The sequence below is a fragment of the Wickerhamomyces anomalus genome, assembly GCF_001661255.1.
Source record: "Wickerhamomyces anomalus NRRL Y-366-8 unplaced genomic scaffold WICANscaffold_4, whole genome shotgun sequence".
NCBI classification, from domain to species: Eukaryota; Fungi; Ascomycota; class Saccharomycetes; order Phaffomycetales; family Wickerhamomycetaceae; genus Hansenula; species Hansenula anomala.
Window position 1 is genome coordinate 1,349,944 of NW_017567113.1, and position 20,480 is coordinate 1,370,423.

At 35.1% G+C, this 20,480-nt stretch overlaps 10 protein-coding genes across 10 annotated transcripts; 6 read left to right on the plus strand and 4 right to left on the minus strand.

The window, feature by feature from the left end:
* Positions 1–1,796: 1,796 nt before the first annotated feature.
* WICANDRAFT_69528 (uncharacterized protein) lies at positions 1,797–4,137 on the plus strand (the record flags this gene model as incomplete). Its single annotated transcript, XM_019184169.1, has 1 exon — positions 1,797–4,137. One exon carries the CDS (start codon positions 1,797–1,799, stop codon positions 4,134–4,136), a length of 2,340 nt encoding a protein of 779 aa, XP_019038361.1.
* Positions 4,138–4,274: 137 nt separating this feature from the next.
* CYS4 (cystathionine beta-synthase CYS4) lies at positions 4,275–5,815 on the minus strand. The gene has a single exon (XM_019186441.1). The coding sequence runs from the start codon at positions 5,769–5,771 to the stop codon at positions 4,284–4,286; it is 1,488 nt and encodes a 495-aa protein (XP_019038362.1). The 5' UTR covers positions 5,772–5,815; the 3' UTR covers positions 4,275–4,283.
* Positions 5,816–6,558: 743 nt separating this feature from the next.
* On the plus strand, positions 6,559–7,350 carry WICANDRAFT_63652 (uncharacterized protein; the record flags this gene model as incomplete). Its single annotated transcript, XM_019183592.1, has 1 exon — positions 6,559–7,350. One exon carries the CDS (start codon positions 6,559–6,561, stop codon positions 7,348–7,350), a length of 792 nt encoding a protein of 263 aa, XP_019038363.1.
* Positions 7,351–8,169: 819 nt separating this feature from the next.
* On the minus strand, positions 8,170–9,124 carry DST1 (transcription elongation factor DST1; the record flags this gene model as incomplete). The annotated part of the gene is made up of 2 exons (XM_019185779.1): positions 8,170–8,934; positions 9,002–9,124. The coding sequence occupies 2 exons, from the start codon at positions 9,122–9,124 to the stop codon at positions 8,170–8,172; spliced, it is 888 nt and encodes a 295-aa protein (XP_019038364.1).
* Positions 9,125–9,469: 345 nt separating this feature from the next.
* RNA15 (Rna15p) lies at positions 9,470–10,357 on the plus strand (the record flags this gene model as incomplete). The annotated part of the gene is made up of 3 exons (XM_019184933.1): positions 9,470–9,545; positions 9,596–9,691; positions 9,744–10,357. The coding sequence occupies 3 exons, from the start codon at positions 9,470–9,472 to the stop codon at positions 10,355–10,357; spliced, it is 786 nt and encodes a 261-aa protein (XP_019038365.1).
* An 89-nt stretch (positions 10,358–10,446) lies between these two features.
* On the plus strand, positions 10,447–11,737 carry PTI1 (cleavage polyadenylation factor subunit PTI1). Its single transcript, XM_019186442.1, has one exon. It carries the CDS (start codon positions 10,540–10,542, stop codon positions 11,659–11,661), a length of 1,122 nt encoding a protein of 373 aa, XP_019038366.1. The 5' UTR covers positions 10,447–10,539; the 3' UTR covers positions 11,662–11,737.
* A 201-nt stretch (positions 11,738–11,938) lies between these two features.
* On the plus strand, positions 11,939–12,910 carry WICANDRAFT_79687 (uncharacterized protein; the record flags this gene model as incomplete). The annotated part of the gene is made up of 1 exon (XM_019184934.1): positions 11,939–12,910. One exon carries the CDS (start codon positions 11,939–11,941, stop codon positions 12,908–12,910), a length of 972 nt encoding a protein of 323 aa, XP_019038367.1.
* Positions 12,911–13,201: 291 nt separating this feature from the next.
* On the plus strand, positions 13,202–14,440 carry WICANDRAFT_79688 (uncharacterized protein; the record flags this gene model as incomplete). Its single annotated transcript, XM_019184935.1, has 1 exon — positions 13,202–14,440. One exon carries the CDS (start codon positions 13,202–13,204, stop codon positions 14,438–14,440), a length of 1,239 nt encoding a protein of 412 aa, XP_019038368.1.
* A 546-nt stretch (positions 14,441–14,986) lies between these two features.
* MPT5 (Mpt5p) lies at positions 14,987–16,273 on the minus strand (the record flags this gene model as incomplete). Its single annotated transcript, XM_019181897.1, has 1 exon — positions 14,987–16,273. A coding segment is annotated over one exon (1,287 nt), but the record flags the coding sequence as incomplete, so codon positions are not given.
* A 2,732-nt stretch (positions 16,274–19,005) lies between these two features.
* On the minus strand, positions 19,006–20,205 carry SWD1 (COMPASS subunit protein SWD1; the record flags this gene model as incomplete). Its single annotated transcript, XM_019181915.1, has 1 exon — positions 19,006–20,205. The coding sequence occupies one exon, from the start codon at positions 20,203–20,205 to the stop codon at positions 19,006–19,008; it is 1,200 nt and encodes a 399-aa protein (XP_019038370.1).
* Positions 20,206–20,480: the final 275 nt, after the last annotated feature.

The following is a 20,480-nucleotide window of genomic DNA, read 5'->3' on the forward strand; positions in this document are numbered from 1 at the left end:
TAAGATGAAAGAGCTCCTTCTAGCGCCTAGAAGTTTCTTGATTGCCTCTAGCTCGTTGTGATTGTCTGGATCTAATGCTTTTGTGTCAAGCGCGGGTGGTTCGAGCCAGCCATTTTTTTTCTTGATCATCATGAATCATGAACACAATCTTTTAAAGTAAGGAAAATTTATTGAGAACTTGTCTGCATCTTTGATTAGTTTTGAGGAGACCGTTCTCCATTAAGTGTGATATCATGATCTAACGTGGATGTCACATGTCAAGTACTATGATAGCTTTCCACTTGCACAAATTAACAAGTTGTAAAAATCATCGTGTATGCAAGTAATTTACTCTTTTAATCTAAACATGAACCATATTTATCAATTCGACAAGCATAATTGTAGATATGTTAAACTAAACAGGAAAAACCAATCATGAGTTCGTATAGCTCTGTTGGGTTTAGTTCACTTGTATGTCTTAAACTTGACGGAAGTTCTTTTATTTCAAGGACATAAATTTGAAGTAACTGTGAATAAAAGAGATGTATGTGTAGAGAGCACAACAACTGTAAACTATGAGATGAATATCTCAGCGGTTCACTGTTAATATCAAAACAAACCTTTGATCTTAAGGTCTGTATTATCATCTTTTTCAATGTTATCTCTGTATGAAATTCAGTAGTAGCTTCAAGTTGGATTTCTTCAAATATGTTCCACTCTTGTTGTACACACCTTTGAGCTCTGCCAGTCGGTCCCTAAGTGATAAGCTATGATAACATCAATTTGTAGCTGTAGGTCCTAGTCTTTGATCATGGCCAGTCCAAGCCAGGTCGCCTATTATGAAATGTCTGATTTGTGGTTCATGTTAATTATATTGATAATTTTCCTGCAATATTTAATTACCATGAAAATTAATTACTTTAATGTAATTAACTTATAGTTGACAAATTAGGCTAGCTCAATATATTTATGCATTAATATTTGATATTAATAGAAGTTTGCTCAATATATTGGTCACCTGTATGATTTCAATTAAGAATATCATCAGTTTATACCACAATATTTTTATTTTCATTAATTTGACAAATTAGCAGCTGAATATTTAATTTGCAAAATTATTTAGTCTTTCAGAAGTAACTAAAAAGGACTTTAACTTTTCAGCTTTTGGGGCTCATCTTTCTTCAAGAACTCATTGACTCAAGTACTAGCCTTCTTTTGGATTCATTACTTTCATCAGAAACAACAATTCTATTCCAACAGTTGCAATTATGGTTATGGCTAGAGCACCACCAACTAAAACATCACCAAATGACTGGATACTAGTCTGAGCTTCAAAATAGCATCAAAAAAAGAGTATGATATTCATCTAGGATCGGTGATGACACTCGTATCCCAAGTATCCCAAGTAAACCAGTGCACTAGTGGCTAAGAAGACCAACTCTAACTCCATCTCAACAGTAATCTCAAAAGTTGTGAAAGCACTAACTTTTGGCCTCAATCGGTGAGTTATAATTCACCATCAACTAGTATCTTTGGATATGGCGACGTGGCCAACGTTTTATCTTTTCCTTGTGTTTTTGTGAAATTTTTGTGACACAAAAAATGTCTCCGCCAAAATATTTCACAGTTGCGCAAAAATTGAAAGTTTGCGCCAAAAGGCAGTGTGGTTATTACCTCTTTAGAGCATTTGTGCGAAAATATAAGAAGTGCTAAAAAACGCGTCGCGTTGAAAAAGATTCAGTCATAATTTGTGAAAAAAAATTAATACAAGTCTGACATTAGCCCATAGCTTTGCCATTGTGGGATCGGTGTTGGTAATGAGCTCAAGTCAAACAACCAAAAGGAGAAGAAGTGATATTAGAAAACAAAGCTCATCATACTTGTATTACAATTATGATAGAGAAACTGGAAGGGCAATATGTAATGAATGCTTGAAAGTGGATCAAAAAACCGTCATTGAAGGATTTCCTAGTGGAGGACTTACTTCTCAATTATTCTCACACCTTGCAGTAAAGCATGATATAAGTAAAGAGTCATGTGATCAATATCAAGCTCAGTTGAAGAAAGGAGAAGCTACTACGGGGGAAAGGTTGCAACCAACATTAGCTGTGAGTTTGACCGGAGTGAGGTTGTCAACCCCAGATAGAAAGAATCAAAACCAGCATGGAGAAGAAACGTCATCTCAAGAGCGTTACTCAACTTTGATTCAAAAGTCGCTCATTAAAAATAACAACCCGTTAAACTTCTATGATGATGAGATTACTCAAGAACTATTCAGTGCGATACCGGGATTTAAATCACCATCATCAGCACGAGTTGCATTTGATCTATCTCAGAATTGCGCCAGATTATTGAATGAGGTTGCTCAAACTCTTGTTGACGATGATATTCCTATAAGTTTGAGTTTTAATGAAGTTAATATAGATGGTAATAGTTTTGTTGCCATTAATAGCCATTTCATCCATGATGCTACTGTCAATGAAGTAACCCTTGGATTTATTGAAACATCTTTTGGATCTGCATCATTGCTGAAACAAGCTGTCTCTAAAACAATTGGTTTGTTAGGTTTGAAAGATCAAGTTATTTCAATCACCACAGAAATGGAATCATCATCAGCATTTGCTCGTGAGTTGTTGATCCAGGAAAAAGAATTTCCTTCACTTTCCATTAGTCAAATGCCAGGCTGTTCAAGGCAGTTATTGAACTGGGTTGCTAGCGGATTTATTAGAGACTTCACGATTCAAAGTACTGCAAACTTTGAACACTTTACAAAAAGTGATATTGAGCTAAGAAGGGTGGTAACTGGTATTTTGAGTTATTTTTCTAGAGATGAGGAAGGTAATACTAGTACTAGTATCAATGATCTGGTTTCTCTAATGAATAGAATTGCTTTAATGGTCAATAACAGTCCTGATTTGAAGGAGCATTACACTACAATCAAGAAAAATTATGAAGCTCAAAACAAGGACGTGTATGTTCCTGATATCGTGGAACCAAATGAAGAGTCGTTGAGTTCATTTTTAGGCAGCATAAAAGCCTTGACTAGAAACAAGGCAATATTGGTACAACTGTCTCAACGTGACCATTTGAATATGTTACCAAAGGTCTCACCAACTGAATATAAAGTTGCTTATTGCATTGATTTAGCCTTAAAGGATTTTGACACGTTCATTGACAGGCTGACAAGTAAAAAGTTTTCAATGAATTTCGTTCTCCCTATAATAGAAGAGGTCATAATGAATATGAAGGAACTAGAACAGACGGCTAACGCGACTCCAGTGTTGAGGCAAGGAGCCCGGCATGGGGCAATAAAGGCGTCGAGGTATTATAAAAGAATAAAAAATGATCCCTTGGTACTATTATCAAGTTTAATTAATCCTCAGATTAAAGATATCTGTCCAAATTTTATTTTTGAAACTATAACTGAAGATCCACAATGCTTGAACATTATATCTGAATTTCTGATGAACAATGGCTATATCAAAAGAAGTAGAAAAAGAGAAATGGATAAAGTGGATATCAATGATAGTTCTTCTGCCTCCGCTACACCAAAAAGTCCAAGGAAACCAGCTTCTGATTTGAAAAAAGTCATTGAGAAAAGACTGAAAAGTGGTTTAATGTCATCTCAAGAGTATCAAAAAATCATGGATGTCATTGAAAAAGAAAAATCAACAGACGGTTCTCATTCTAAAGAAACATTCACAAAGTCTTCTGCTAAAGAGGAAGTTATGAGATTTTTCAATTTCATTGAATCCGCAGAGTTTTATAACTTGCCATCTACGTTTGATACAAATACTGATTATTTCAAAAATTTAATGAAGTTTTACTTGACTGACACCAAGTTCAAAAGCATGTTTCCAAATATCCAAACTGCAATCAAAATATGTTTAACAGCTCAAGCTTCCTCAACATCGTCAGAGTTGACTTCTATTCAAGCACGTTCTCGTTGGGCACTTGATGGCAAGGAAACTTCACTAAGAATTTACGAGACTGATGGTAATGAGGAACTCTTGAATACAACATTATCCTCCTTCATGATTTTGAAATCATTATGCAATGAAGATTCAACACTGGCATCACTAGAGAAATTTAACATAGAAGCTTCCAATGAGCAGGAAGTTTCAGAAAAATATATTCTGACACTTATGTTGCGATAGAAAGGACAGTGCATTTATAGATAGTTTAAATATAGAGAATAATTTACAAAGTTACGAATGAACTTACAAACGTTTTTGTTTAAAGTAGTAAATTATTAATCAAATTCTTTAATGCAGTTAAACAAAACAAAAAAACACCATCATTTCTTAATTTTCAATAAAATAATCCAATAGATCAACTTTAGTAACAACATGGATTGGTTTCATGTCTTTATCAGTAACAACAGCACTTGCATTTTTTTCAAAAAACTTTTTCAATTCTCCAAGAGTAGTTTCTTCAGTGATTTTATTGAATTTTTTCTTACTTGATTTATTTTCATTGAAAATGTTGACATCATCAAAGTTGTTTAGTTTTCTAAAGTCAATGATAATTGATTCTATAGCATCATTAATTGTGATTTGACTTGAAGATAATGATCCTAATAATTTACTCAACGTTATTAAACCAATCAATTTGCCACTCTTTGGTGATAAAACAGGTAATTGATCAAACCCATTTTCTTTCAAGATTTTGATAACTTTTTCAACTTTTTCATCACTATGAACAGCGACAACAGGTTTCAAGTTTAATGACTTTATTTTTTCAGTTTCAAAAGTACCTTTTGAAGATTTAGCAACTGGTTCAATTTCAAAACCATTTGATTTCATCCATTCATCATCAATAAATTTGGTCAAGTAAGATCTAACACTATCTGGGAAAACAACAACAATGGTGTCATCTTCTGTTAATTCAGGATGATCTTTAGCATATCTGATGGCTGCAGCTAAAGAACTACCAGAGGAACCACCAATTAAAATACCTTCTTCTTTGATTAATCTTCTGGCTAAAGTGAATGATTCTTGATCTTCGGTTTTGTACCATTCATCAATCAAACCTCTGTTCAAGACATCTGGGATGAAATCATAACCAATACCTTCGACTTTGTATTGATCGGTATCTGTTTTGTTTAAAGATTCAGGAACAGCCAAGATTGAACCTTTTGGATCAGCACCAATGACTTTAATTTTTGGATCTTGTTCTTTTAAATATTTGGCAATACCAGTGATTGTACCACCAGTACCAGCACCAGCAACTAAGGCGGTGATTTTACCCTTTGATTGTTTGTAAATTTCATAACCAGTTGTGTAATAATGAGAATCTGGGTTATTGATATTACCATATTGATCCAAGATGACAGAGTTTTTAATTTCTTTGTTCAATTTTTTGGCAACACCAATATGTGATTCTGGAGAATCAAAAGCAGCTTCAGTTGGGGTTCTAACGATTTCAGCACCTAAAGCTTTCAAGACGGAAACTTTTTCATTAGACATCTTTTCTGGCAAAGTGATAATAGTTCTATAACCTTTAACAGCACCTAACAAAGCCAAACCGATACCAGTGTTACCTGAAGTTGGTTCGATTAAAGTGTAGCCTGGTTTGATTCTTCCATCTTTTTCAGCTTCTTCAACCATACGAAGAGCAATTCTATCTTTGACACTACCACCAGCATTGAAGAACTCTAGTTTAGCTAAGATTTGAGGTTTAACACCTAATGATTGAGGGATCTTGTTTAATTTAACCAAAGGGGTGTTACCTATTAGTTCCAAGACTGAATCTTTGAGTTCAGGGATCTTTGAGTCTCTGTCGACAGTCATTTTTGAGGATATGATCTAGAGAAGTATTGTATAAAGAACAAAATATACAAGGATAAAGATAAATAAATAAAGAAAGAGAAATAAAATTTATCTATCAGATGGATTCAAAAGTAACGTGCAAGTGCACGGCAAGCTGCTACGGCCACTCGCAGGTAGAGTAAACTGTGGATGCTGATGGATAAGCTTAAGTGCTGGATCTTATCGTGGGTTTGAGCATTTGGAATAGAAATGAAGAGATTGTGTTGATGAGTTGTGTCTAGTGTTGTAGTTCTGCCTTTTTGGAGTCCCTGTGCTCTTGATTGGACTGTTTTCATTCGTTTCCACTGCTTTTTGTGTCAAATCTCAAATGAAAAAAGCCCACTCACTATGAGCGTATTCCACGTGACTTGCCCATGGAATCACAATTATAGAATTAGAGGTAGAATTGCAATTCTGGTAACGTTTCATAAAGAACTTTTGTTCTCAGTATTAACTATGGCCATGTTGGTGTCATTGTAGGCTTTAATGCGACAAAATTGATTAAAATGGCCCTGAAGAGGTAAAAATTCAACTTAATCAATTTGATGAGACGAAATCAACAGTTATAAGCACTAGTTTTTATCCTTCCACAGACTATAAGTCACAGCTAACATAAAGAATTTTAAGTTAAATAGTTTTATAATCTGTGTAACATCTCCAAGGCCGTAAAAAAGCGATGTGTCAGGTTTGTTTACAAAAAAAAATCAAATCTGAAAAACAAAACTGAACCATAATTGTGCTCCATCGTCAGCTTTTGTCATCCAAACAGATGAAGTACACACAAGTCAAGGAAAAGATCGAGTATCTAATAAATTGTTTGAATGAAGATGAAAGCTACATCCTTGCTGCTCAGATTACTCAATTGCTTACACTGATAGAGCTAAACTTTGGAATAAATATTGACGCGAAGATCCATGAAGTATCTAACCTTTTCATCAATCAATATTATGACGTTGCAATAAGGAAAGTCTTATTATTAGATTTTATAAATGGTCTTGTTGAACTGGATATTATAGCACTAGTTAATGAAATGGTTAATGAAGATTCATCATCAAATATTGGGAAAGTTGACAAGAAGTACCCTTTGGTTACAAGTTCACCATTACCAAAAGAGAACAACGACACAATCTCACTTCAAGAAAAACAACTCAAAGATTTAGACGATCATATAAACTCAAGGATATCAAGCCTTGGTAACTCTTTCAATGAATCACCGAAGCCATATAGACCAGAAAACAAGAACACATCAACGTGTCTTATCTTTTTCACAATACTATTCAACAGAATCTATTCATTATTAATAACACCCAATCAACTGACACTGGTACTGAATTTAATACTAGTTTCATTGTTATCAATAACGGTAACTTTCCAAAATTTTGAAGTACCATTCAATATTTACAATCTAACTTATAAACTTTTTATTTATCCAACCTCAAAAGATCTGTATTGGTGGCAGAAGATACCATACACTGAACAGAAAATATGGGGTTTTTTGGATTATATCAAATTCAAAGATCAAAACTTTACAATGGACACTAAAAGAACTTTAATTACATAAGAATTAACTATAGAATAATGATTTGTTTTAATGAAATGATATTGATGTAAATAATGCACTAGATTACTCTTATTTTTCTAAACCCAAAACTTTCATTAATGATTCAATTCTTTTGAGTTGCTTGTTAGTCTCTGATGATACTTTAAGATCTATAAAGTTCAATACTTACTGGTCTTTTGAAAACTTGATATCAGCTTTCTTCATTTCTACACTCACTATTTTAGATAAAATAATTAGTCTTGCCCACTTTTTATCTTAGCAGAGTTAACTCACAAGTTTCAAATGATTCTCTAATCTCTTTATCACTAAAGATCTTGACATATTGCATTGGTGATAGTTCTCCACTTGATGTATCGATACCTTTTTCATGTAAAAGCTTTTGAACTTTTACAATGGCCTCACCAACCTATTTCAAGGTTAGTTATTTTCACATTTGAAGTGATAAGAATAACAATCCTAACATACAGATGGATTGTTTTAACTTTTTGTGTAAAATCTGCGATTATATCACCACCTTCAGTTTGAGAGGCATATGTTCTTTTGAAGGCAACATTGAAACTTGCAGTATAAGATGGACTCAATCTTGATTTTAAACATCTTGGTGATAGAGCTGAGGCTCTTGAAATTGATCTTGAAGCAAATCTAAACATTTTGAATAGGTATGTTGGCTAATGGCTTGATATGTCAACGAGATTTCTCCATTTTTTTTTTTTTTTTTTTTGCTTCCATTCGAAAAATCCGAGCCAGATTCTACAAAATGTCATATAAGCGAAAATCAGCTAGTTTACAAAATTTATAAGTTTATACAAGTAATTCTTCTCAGGAGAACTTCCATCTGTTCCCACAATTCTCACAGGTACAGAAAGTAGTTAAAGGTTCATCAGCAGATCTGGTTTGCAGTTGGTAATAACTAACCTTCTTTTCTTTACATTTACCACAAGTGAATCTATCAGTGACAGCTCTTTCTTGTGTAGCACCTTGAGCGTTGAACAAATTCTTTCTCTTAATCTCCTCCAATTCTTTCTTTAGCGATTCTGGTGCCATTTCTTTTGGACTCATATTTATGAAATCTTTTGGAAGTAAATCACCATTATTGATCTTATTTCTCAATTCTGGATTGTTTTTTTGTCTCAAATTGGATGTCAAGGTTCTTAGTCTCTGTGCATATTTTGTGTTCGAACTTGTATCAAATCTTTCAGCTGAAAACACTTCAGCTTCAATCTCTTTAGCAACTTTTAGTAAGGCATTAGGTGGATGCTCTGATTCAATGCATAACCCATTGTATAAGGCTGAGACAGCACCGTTTCTTGTTTTGTTTTCATAGAAATCCACTTTGATACCATCATTCAAGGCATTTCTTGGTCCATTAGCAACAAATTTTTTGTGTAAAGTGGTTGTTGTATTGTTTGATGTTGTTGAAGTGTTAGGAGAAGCAGCTTTCTGTGATGTTGTTGTACTACCTTTAGCCTTCTTTTCACGTGAAACTTCATCCTTCCAAAACTTGATGATTTTTTTAACAAGTGTAGAGATTTCTTGATTCTCTGATCCTTTGTATCTGTTAACAACAATCCCAACTTTTGTTTCCTAGTTATCAAAATTGTTAGTATTCATAAACGTCACCAAGAGCACAAAAAAAATTTGAAATACCCACCCTCAAAAGCTTTTCTGTTGGTTTTATTTCATTCTTAAGAATGTTGAGAATGTTTAGGATGGTTTTGTCATCCTTCGCCTTCTCCAAACTTGTGATGTGTGTTTTGATTTCCTTCACCTCCATTTTAAAGCACAGATTCTCCGGACTTGTAAGCAGACGACGTAACTTGGCTACACGCGGTTGTATGTATGGCTTTGTAGGGACTACTGAATGCTTTATAGCGTACTCGGAGCAGAACAGTTGTCGCGTGAAGCAGGTTGTCTATTGGTGCTTTTGATGTGTCTGTTATGGTTTTTTGTGTTTTTCCCAGTTTTTGATAGGAAAAAAAAACGCCGGTGCACACGCTGCGTCGCGACGGTTGTGCAGTTGTGTTTTTCTTAGTGGTGAAGTTTTCGATTCGAAGCTGAACTGAAGTTGTTTGTGACACCAACAACAACCAGCGAGAAAGTGCAATTAGCAGTAAAAGAAATGTCAGAGAAAGTGCCAGGGAAGGTGATTTACATAGGGTCCATCCCATATGACCAGACAGAGGAACAGGTGCTAGGTATGTGCTTTCAATTTCGCTCTGAAGCCATGGAGACTAACAACATTTAGACATTGCAAAATCAATCGGCCCTGTTGTGAACTTGAAAATGATGTTTGACAAAGAAACAGGAAAATCCAAAGGTTTCGCTTTCGTTGAGTATAAAGGTAAGTATTATGCATGAATGCTCTAATGTTCCAAACTAACAACATTATTCAGATGTTGAGACCGCATCCTCTGCTGTTAGAAACTTGAACAACTACTCAATTGGTAATAGATCTTTAAAATGTGACTTCTCAAATGAAAACTCTCTGTCAGGAAGTAATGGAACTGGAAACAACTCTGGAAAGGGAAATAATAGATCTGAAGATACATTACCACCATTGCCTCCAGGAAGATCGTTGAGACCAGGTGAATCATATTCAGATGCAATTTCTCAAACACTTCAGTCTCTTGACCCAACACGCTTGAACAATTTGATAAGGGATGTCAAACAAATGTCACAGAAGAATCCGATTTTAATGGAAGAGTTATTAGCACAATGCCCTCAACTATCTTATGCTTTAGTTGAAACCCTTTTGATTACACAGAAAGCTAGTCCAGAAGACATTACACAGATTTTATTAGGAAGTGCAATACAAGAAAACCAAACCAATGGAGATGTGCCACAAGTACAAGAAGAAGAACAAATAGACGAAGAGAAACTTGCTCTAATTAAACAAGTTTTAGAGATCTCAGATCAAGAGCTTGCACAACTTCCCGAAGACCAGCGAGCTTCTATCCTTCAAATTAAGGAGAATGCACAAAACGGGGTATATGGTGGCTTGATATAGATTTGTAATATCATAGGATGATGTATTGAATTTAATGTTGTAGGTTCTTAAAATTTAGTGTATTACATAAGTCGTGTTTTTTTTTTTTTGGTTGACGAAAAATGTTCAGAAAACTTGAAAACTCAAGTTTTGCAACAAAATAAACAACCCCAAGACCGTTACATGCTCATCAAGAATCCATAATGTCACGAAATAACTACTCGATACGAGACAGAAATAGAAGAGAAACAAGTGGCGAGATCCAATCTGAAAAAGCAAGATTAGCCGGGGTCGCTACCCCCAATTCGTTAGCAAACGCTTCATCTGTTATATATCTTGGTAATATTCCAAATGATTGGAACGAACAAATTGTTTCCAGCGTGGTTGCTGGAAGTGGGAAAGTTGTAGACATCAGATCCAGAATTGATCCTCAAGGAAGAGGTAAGAATTTCTGTTTCGTGGAATATTTGAATCCTCATGAAGCTGCTATTGCTTTACAATTGTTGAGTGAAATTAAATTAGGTCCAAAAAGAAAACTAAGAGTTGAATTGTCAAAAGAAGGTTTAAGAACTACGCATCCTATCAATAGACCTGTTCTAGAGTTAAATAAAAACTTTTTACCGTATTATGTTCAGATTCCTGCTGGTATGCGTGATTCTAGCAGTGAACCTCCACAAATGGGATTCCCAAACCAAGGTAACAATACTCCAATGGGTTATAATTCATCAGTTACACCAGTTCCTCAACCTGGAATTCATCAACTTCCACCGCCTCCTTTCCAACAACCAGTTAAACAAGAACCAATGCCTGAAGTTTTAGCGAAAGCTTCCCAATATTTACCTCAATTTAACCCATCAGCTTTTAGAGCTGATGACAAAATATCACAAAATTTACAGCATATACCCCCAGTGCAATTGATCGAATTCATATCGACTTTAAAACAACTGGCTGCAACAAATGTTGCGTCTGCTCAACAAGCTTTTGACATGTCGCCTAATTTAGCAATAACTATGGTCCAATCCATGATCTTGATGGGATTGATCGATATTAATACATTAACTGCCGCTATACAACAACAAGCTCAGACTTCTCAACCATCAAGCGCTATTCCTACACCACCACCACCAATTCATTCACAACTTGCACCTCAACCTGATCCAAGATGGCCAAACCTATCGGCTCGCACCGGTGAAAAACTGGCTAAATTAGATCCTAATGAAGCTAGCATGATCGCACAAGTTTTAACATTACCACCTGATAATATTGGTGGGCTACCACCACAACAAAGACAAATGGTCGAATCGATAAGAGCTCAGTATTTATAGAGTCATGAGAAGTGTATTATAATGTTTAAATGCTAAATCTTAGTTACGCCATAATAAAAACCCTCTGGCCTTCAATAGCCACCGCCATATTCGCAGTAAAACAACGGACAAAGAATGTGCAAGCATTTTGAGTTCATCGAAGTCTACCTAATTTCTACTAGATGTCTTGTGCCCAAATTTCGTGGAAGAAGCATCTAGCAAAAAAGAGGCGTTCAGTGCCAAAGAAAAAAGATATGTCAGATTTCTAACAACTTTATCAACAACTAGCTCCTCAACAATGTCATCATCAAGCGAGAACAGCTCCAATTTTGCAGGATCCAACACACCAGTGACAAGCCAGTCAAGTCAAACCAACTTTGATGGTCAAAATAGAACTAGTGGGGCCCAGAATATACGAGTCGCAACAGACGCCCTAGCTCAACACCTGGAGTCAGGAAACGCAACTCTTCTAGAAGCCAATACTGATAATGAAAGAAGTCCAGATGTTTTATTCAGAGGATCATTTACTCAAGGGTTTCCAAGCTTTTCAGTCACAATAGATAGAACAAATATTACTTCGGATGGTGCTGTGGTTGGTGAACCGGTGTTCAACTTTGGAAATTTACCAAACAATTTGAGAGATATGGTTCAATCATTAATGGAATCCAATCGACCAAGAAAGAAAAAAGCTACTAAAGATGCCATAAAGAGGTTGAAGATAATAGATCCAACAACACTTAAGGAATCAGAAAGAGTATGCTCAATTTGCTATGATAAATTTGATCAACCCAAGAATGAAGGACGTGCAAATGACTCGAAACCCATTACTATAAGCATTAATGATACACGCGAACTGCTAACAGATGACCCTCCAATTATTTTTCCTAAAGATCCAACTGGTTCAAGATATTCAGAATACCATAGATTAGCAAAACAATCAAAACACAAAGATACCGGCAAGGAACCAGAAGACAACGAACCAGAAGGTGAGCATATACCTGTTCAAATGCCATGTGGCCATATCTTTGGTCGTTCTTGTCTCTTAGAATGGTTAAAGTCAAACATTTCATGTCCTCTTTGTCGTCGTGAAGTTGAGGCACAACCTGTACAAGCTACAGAAGAAGCTACTGCAGACCAGCGCTTCTTTAGAAATAGATCAATCTGCCCAGCAACATGGTCTGCAAGTGATAACCTTTATGAAGACCCTGAGATCCCATTTCCTCCAACTAGAAGATCTCGTATTTCAATTTTTAACACTGCTTTGAATTGAAAGAATACTTAGTTGCCTCTGTGAGCTTATAGATAACGATTGATGAAAAATATATTTAATAAAATGTGTGATCTCTTATAGGTTGTTTGAAGTTAGTTCTGTAGAGTTATCACAACTCGTGTACCTATAACGAGAGTCCAGAGTCCACGATCCAGACCCATATTCTGCAAGTGCCCCGTAACCATGGGTCTCGGAAGAAAAAAAAAAAGTGAAGCACAGGATAAGAGAAGAGCTCCACCATTTCATGAAATGACAACCAGAACTATCAAATGAAACTAGGAATAACTAGTGATGGAGATACCTGGATACTATTTCGATGAAACAAAGAAGAAATATTTCAAGATAACTCATAATGATGGTGGTTCTAGAGCTAGCAAATACAGTTCGAGTTCAATAAAAAAAGTGAATGAAAAGAATGAGAGATCTAGGAAAAGGGCCAAATTCGAAATCAAACCTACCAATAATGTTCCATTCGCACTTAAAGAAGCTCAGCATATCCAATCAATGATTAGTTCGAGACCCATAGATCAAATAAGAGCCAGCATTCAGGAGTTTGAGATTACCAAGTTACGATTTGAAGGATCAATGAAGACAAGAGGCAGATTGAACTCCGATTCTTTAAAGAAAATTACTTGTGATGGCCAAAGTATGATATTGAGTAGTCTCAATAATATATATGAGATACCCTTAGAATCTTTAGAATTCAACTCAACTCAAGAGTTGTTCCCAATGCTCAAACTCCATAGAGTTGATAAAGTGACTTCACTTTTGAGAGATCTAACAATAGTTGAAAATAACGAGACAAGACCAATTATAAGGACATGGTTTGGTGGTAGTCCTGATGAACCTAGTGAAGTTGAATTGAGTACCGAAGTTCCTCATATGACAACAAGGAGTCATGTTCAAAGTCCAAAAAATGAATCATTCAACAAATCAATTTACAATTATCATAGTGACTCCATTCTGATATGTGGAAGTAAGAGTGTGCTTAAATATAGCTCAAATTTATTTGGATCTAATAGGCAAGTAATCTATAAAGGGTTTGATGTTTTGTCGATAGATTCAAAAGAGAAGAACATTTATGTTTTAGGAGCTCGAAATGGGCAAGCTATGGTTGTGGATGATAGGTTAGATTATAGGAGATTTTCTCAAGGAAATGATAATAGAAGGGGAAATTCGCCACTTATAAATATAAAATGTTTGAGTGCTGATCGCGTTCTTTGTTCATATTTGGGTTCTAAATTGAAATTATTTGATATCAGAATGGGGTTTAAAAATCCACTAGTTGACTACAATACTGCCAAATCAGTCCAAAATGTTTTTGGTGAACAGTTAGAAATGATTGATGATCGTATAGCAAGACTTCAGAACCAATCGTTGTGTGAATTTTTCAACATCACAAACCCTGTTCCATTGAGAACCATTGAGTTCAGTTCTGACGAGCAGGCAATCGATAGCTGCTCAAGTTTGAAAGGTAGTGCACAAAAACTTTTGACTACAGATGGAAAGAATATAGGATTTTACGGTTAAAAATTGGCTGTGCTTGACTTAAATTGTAGAAAACAGACGTTTTCGTTTATGTCCCACCCGAACACCAACTAATGTCCCTCCTTTTTTTTTTTATTTTTTTTTTTTTCCACTTTGTTTTTGTTTTGGATTTTTTTTGTGCCAACTGCCGCATCTCATCAACGTCGGAAATCGGGCAATTTTCCGAATCAGGAAGCTTTCTTGATACCGCAAAAAGCGAAAATGAACAAATTAATTAAAACCAAACATTTATTTAACACATAAATACATAATAGAAAATAGTCATAATAAAATAATAATAATAATAAAACACATAACATAAACACATAGACAACTGATAAGTATATAAAACAAGAAAACCAGGGCTGCATGGGCAGTTGTATAGAAAATCCTCGATCAATCAATCCTGTTCAAAATAAAAATAAAGTAAAAATAGGTATCATATCAACCAATAGCAAAGAAGCCCACATCAGTCTTTCAGGTTATTAATTCGTACAATTTTTTTTTCTATCAAGGAGCTTGGTGGCAAATGACCCATGAAATATTCTATCATTGGGATTGGAATTGATTTGGTGCAGGAAAATCTGAATTCGTTGGAGGTGGTGGGTATATAAATTGAGTTGAGCTTGAGATGAATTGTTGATCATTGATGAAATGAGGATTGGAATTATAATTCATATAATACTGATTCTTTGGATTTCTGAATTGATCATTATCAAACTGAAACGCCGAGTTTGTGTGAAAGTTGCCCCCACCATGTCCCCCATTTCTTTCAAATGAATTAATTGAAGAAGCTGAAGACATCAAGTTATAGTTTGTTTCCAATTGCTGAATTTTCAATTGGATTTTTCTGGCATATGGTGCAGATTTTATAACTGGCAAGTAACTTTTGATATTCAAAATCAAATTGTTCATTTCAGTGCTCAATTCAACAACATCATAGAATTGATCAATTAAAGTTTGAATGACATAATTACCAAACTTATCCTTGATTAAGATCTCAAAATTGGAGTCAACAAATTTGATGATTTCAATTAAGTAGACATAATTTTGTTTATGTTTCAAAATTTTGATAAACTTTTCAACAACATTTGAAGAAAATTTAAGACATGACAATTGGATCAAGTTACCATAGATTCTGTTGAAGAAATCATCAATCAAAAAGTTAATACTGTTTGAACTTTTCAAAAAATTTAACTCAAATAAAAATTGAATAATATAGTTACCAAATTGATCATTGATCAAATCATCCAAATAAATCAACAGATTATTGGAAATTTTCAAAATTTGATTGAAATTTGCATTATTCAACAATTTTTGTAAAACACAACAGCCATGTTTATGAGTTGAGATTCTAACAATGTTATTATCCATACAAATTGAATCTATAAGGAATTGAAATTTTTCAGGTGGAAATTTGAAAATACATTTTTGAATAACATGGTTACCATTCAAGTCTTTAATAAGTTTTACAATGTTATTATCTTCAATGCTAACATTTGGAACATCATTCATTTGTAAACCTTTGATAACCAAGTCAATTTGATAGGTATTTGAAATCTTATCAATGATTTTTTGTAAACTTCTAGTTCCATATTGATTGATCGAAATCAAAAACAAGTATCCATGGATTTTTTCAATCATCAAGTCTTTTTGATAAGTTGAAAGATGATCTATCAATTTTTGAATAAGATAGTTCCCAAATGGATCTATGATCAAATTGATCAAGTTATTGAAAATCTTGTTGAAGATCACATCTTTGATTGAAGAATCCAAATCCAACTTTTTTTGAAGAAAACGGCAGCCGTATTGATCAACTGATAGTTTCAATATATCAAGACTTTCAATTGGAATCAAATTTAGTTCATCGTAGTTTTTATAATTTGGGATTTCTATCTTAGGGGTTTGAGGTTGAGATGTATTTGAAGCAGTAGATGAATTAGCAGTGAAAGTCAAAGTTGGTAATGAAGAATGATGTTGATGTTGTTGCAACAGTAATGGCTGTGATTTTTGTCTCTGTGGGACTGGGGGTTGTTGGGCACCTCCAGCTCCAAAGGCTGATTGAGAATGATATTGTTGAAGTGAAATCTGAGGAATAGACCCATTAGTAACACCAGAGCCAGCTTTGGTATTGCTTGGAAGAGTCAGGTTAAATTCTTGTTTTTGGAAAGATTGTTGTGGAGGTTGGGAGAGATTTTGAAGGTTCTTGATATTGAATTGGTTGAATTTTTGGTCCAACTCATTAACGAGAGGTAGCGACTTGAATCTTGATCTGTAGGTGTTTCCTCCAATGTTTGTGTTGAGACTTGATAGAGGAGTGGATGATGCTGTAGAGGCACCGTTTGAGTTATTGGTAAAAATGGAAGAGTTGAAAGTCTGGTCACCAAGATCTGGAGGAGTCAAAGGCTCCACTATGGAGTTGAGTGAATGGATGGAGAGATTCTGCTGGTGGTTGATCTTGTCATACGCCTGGTTCATTGTGGTTAGTAGCTGAAGCTGAAGAGGGTGCCCACGAGAGGAATGTGTCCTTTGATCTCTCTTTCTCTCTCCTTGGAATCACTGCGTTTACATACCATTCTGTTCTAAACGAGTCTCTGTATTTGGGATGATGCTGGTATGGTCAGAGATACTACTACGCTGTGGATGGTAGTACTGCTGTGCCTGTGTTGGTTGTGTTGAGCGAGATCAAAGGAAAGGAGGGAATCGCAGCATTTAAATAATCTCGCTTTTATGTAATTATCATCACCTTCGAAATGGATTTGTCCATGGTTTCACCATCACTATGGAAATTGTAGTATCAACAGCTGAATGTTGTGTTCTTAACAAATGAGCAAGACCTTTGTGCATCCCACCGCGAAGGTCTAGAAGCTGCTCCAGCTGGGAGCCTACTGGCTCCTACTCTACTAAGAAGACCTGGAAAAGGCAGGTGCTATACAAGGGAGAGCCTCTCCCAGCAAGCCATTATAGATATCCAATACTCACTCTTGATAATTGGTGATGTTGGTGATGATGATGATTGAGCTTTTTAGGGTTGGGACTTTTTTTTCAACTGTGCCAATCCATCCTGCACGTTCAGGACCCAGGTCGACTTTAGCTCCGGCCTAAAGCTCTCGACCCCAGGCAGACAAGATCCGGTGCTAGGCAGAAACCTTCCAAGGGACCTCTGCTCAAGCTTCCTTCCAGCTAGGCAGAAACGGGAGGTGAACCGTGAGTGTATTCCACTCAGCTGTATAAATTCGATCGGTTTACCCTTTCCCAAAAGAAACTACCAAAATATTGGTTTGTCTCTTTGTCTTTTGCAGTCTTCTGAGTCTTCACTTTGATAGTTGTTTAATTTTAACAGTGCGATTTCTGTTGGTCTTTTGTCTCAAGGTTGAAACCACAGTCTACCCTCAACTCAAAACTAAAACACTAGGTATCAATACTGAAAACCATTACTGTTTATTATATGTGCACATAGTACCTAGAACTTATCGAATTTCACCTCATCCACATTCGACAAGAGAAACTAGGTGCAATGAATCCTTTCTAATTTCACTGCTTTGGTATTGAACCATAATTTAACACAAGAAGCTCTATATATTGGCTGCGCAGAAGTCTCTCAAAATTGTATCTAAACTGAAAATTAATTGTTAAGATACTAGCCAATTCTGCAATCGATTCTATCAGAGGTTCAATAGAACAGCCAGAATGCTCTTTGTTCTGGAAAATAACTACGTACATATATGATCTAAGTACAAGCCTATTATTATTTATGTCGAGCTAAGCAGAACTCTGAAAATAGATCAATTGAAGATTATAGACCTCATCATTAATGTTTCAATACACGCACATTTCTGTTTCCTGGTAATTTTGGCAAAAGATAGAGGATATTGTGAATATTGTTTGTATGTTAACCAGTATACCTTGAATATCTATCAAATGATTTTGTGTCGAGAGCTAAACGTATGGAAAAATCATGCTCATGCTTTCAAGTATATCTATTTCGCTCCCTTTAAGCTTACTCAGCTCCCTTTAAAAGTAATTAAAGTATCTTCTTATCACTAACACCTAGCTGATAATTCATTGAAGGATCCAGACTCAGTCTTCATTCTACTTCCGAGCTTTGCTAGCCGGTCGCGCTTAAAATAGTGCTTTTATTGACATATAGGCATCGACATTGTTCCAACTTGACCCCCTTATAAAATGAGCTAAGAAATAAATGTATGAAAAGTCTATTTACCAATCGCCTTCAATTTCGAAATGGACCAATGCTTCTGGTAGAACACACACTATCTCGTTTTCAATCCAAGTACGAATACTCTTTCCAGTCTTTTTAGGTTGACCTGCCTCAAGGTTAGTCCTACAAACAACCAAACAAATAAAGCCCAGTGGCTCACTGTATATAAATTACCAACAGAAACCTTGCATAAAATCTGACTAAATACTGAAATTTGACCCTTTAATAGAGATGCCCGTCCTATTAGCCGAATTCATTCACAATGACAATGTTCTGTGATCTAGAACATCATGCACAAACGTTATGTTGACACAAAAACCTCAAAAACATTTACTTATCATATTTCCCATCAATCATCACCATCAGATAGGTCAATACCTTCATAGTCAATCGTTATCACAAACGTACTCTTTAGGTCATATCCTCTTGCATCACTTTTATCCTTTGTTAAAATGTCAATATACTCATCTTCTGCATTTAGTTGTTTTTGGTTAATCTCATCTTCTGGAACAATATCAAATTCATCTTCTTTCTCTTCATAATTGATATTCTCTTCAATTTCAACAAAATCCGGTGCCAATGCACTCCATTTTTGAGGTATCACTAACGTCCATAAATAAATTGTACCACTATCAATACCTGTAGCTCCTATTATGCATTTTTTGAAATTCCATTCAATGTCAACTAGTTCCTCTTTAGGACCTTCCAGAATTTTGACTAATGAACCCATAGATGTTTCCCACATATAAATAACATGTGCCGATCCAAATGCTGAAGCAATTAAATATTCAGAGTTACTATTGAACAAAATTGAATTCCATTGAAGCCTATTAACAACATCTTGATATTTGTGCTCTGTTTCAAGTTCCCATAATTGTGGATCAGTTGAAAAATCTGGCAGTGAAATTTGTCGTATGATACGATCTGATGAATTGACTGCCATCTTACGCCCATTACTTGATATGATTATATTTTTGATACTGGAGTTTGATATTTTCTCTTCAAATAAAACTTTCAAGCTTGTCCTTGATATGATCTTTATAAGTCCCTTATTCGTACCTGTAAATATAAGTTCACCATCTGGATGGAAAATTGTCACCAATGTTTTACTGTCATCAAGTTCTTTAACTTCATTATTGTTGATGAACTTCGGAGTATCATCATAAAGTGATATGACTATTTCTGAAAGATCATTAGGATTCAATTCAGCGTTCCAAATGGGTCCATTAAAATTAAATTTTCTTATGATCTTATTAAACTTCAAATCCCAAAGTAAACATTTCCAATCTCTTGATGCCGATAGCAGATACCGACCACATTTTGACCATGACAATGATTGAATAGACCTTATATGTCCCTTAAGCTTCATTATAACGTTCTTTGTATCATTATCGATGATTAATATAGTTCCACTTGATAAACCTGACGCAAGGTAATCACCTGTATCATTATACTTGATGAAAACAGAATGACCGAAGGATAATGTATTAGTCAATGTTTCCGGGAACTCTTTCAAGACAGCAAATGGATCTAGAAGAGATAGGTTCATGGTTACCTCAAAAAGAATCACAGCTGTTGCTTTAAATGCTATTGGAACTTGCTAATTTTTCAATTTTCATAGCTACATGTTTCGCGTTAAGAAACTTGAAAAACAAAGTCACGTGGAAATAGAAAGCTGCGAAAAAAAAGTCTGAACTAAAAGGACATTGAAACTTTTTGACGAGAATCACTATCAGCGATATGTGATACAAGGAAATGTTGCTTTTCGATTATACAAGCATCACATCACAAAGGTATCTTTTACATAAAATGTAGTATTAATTC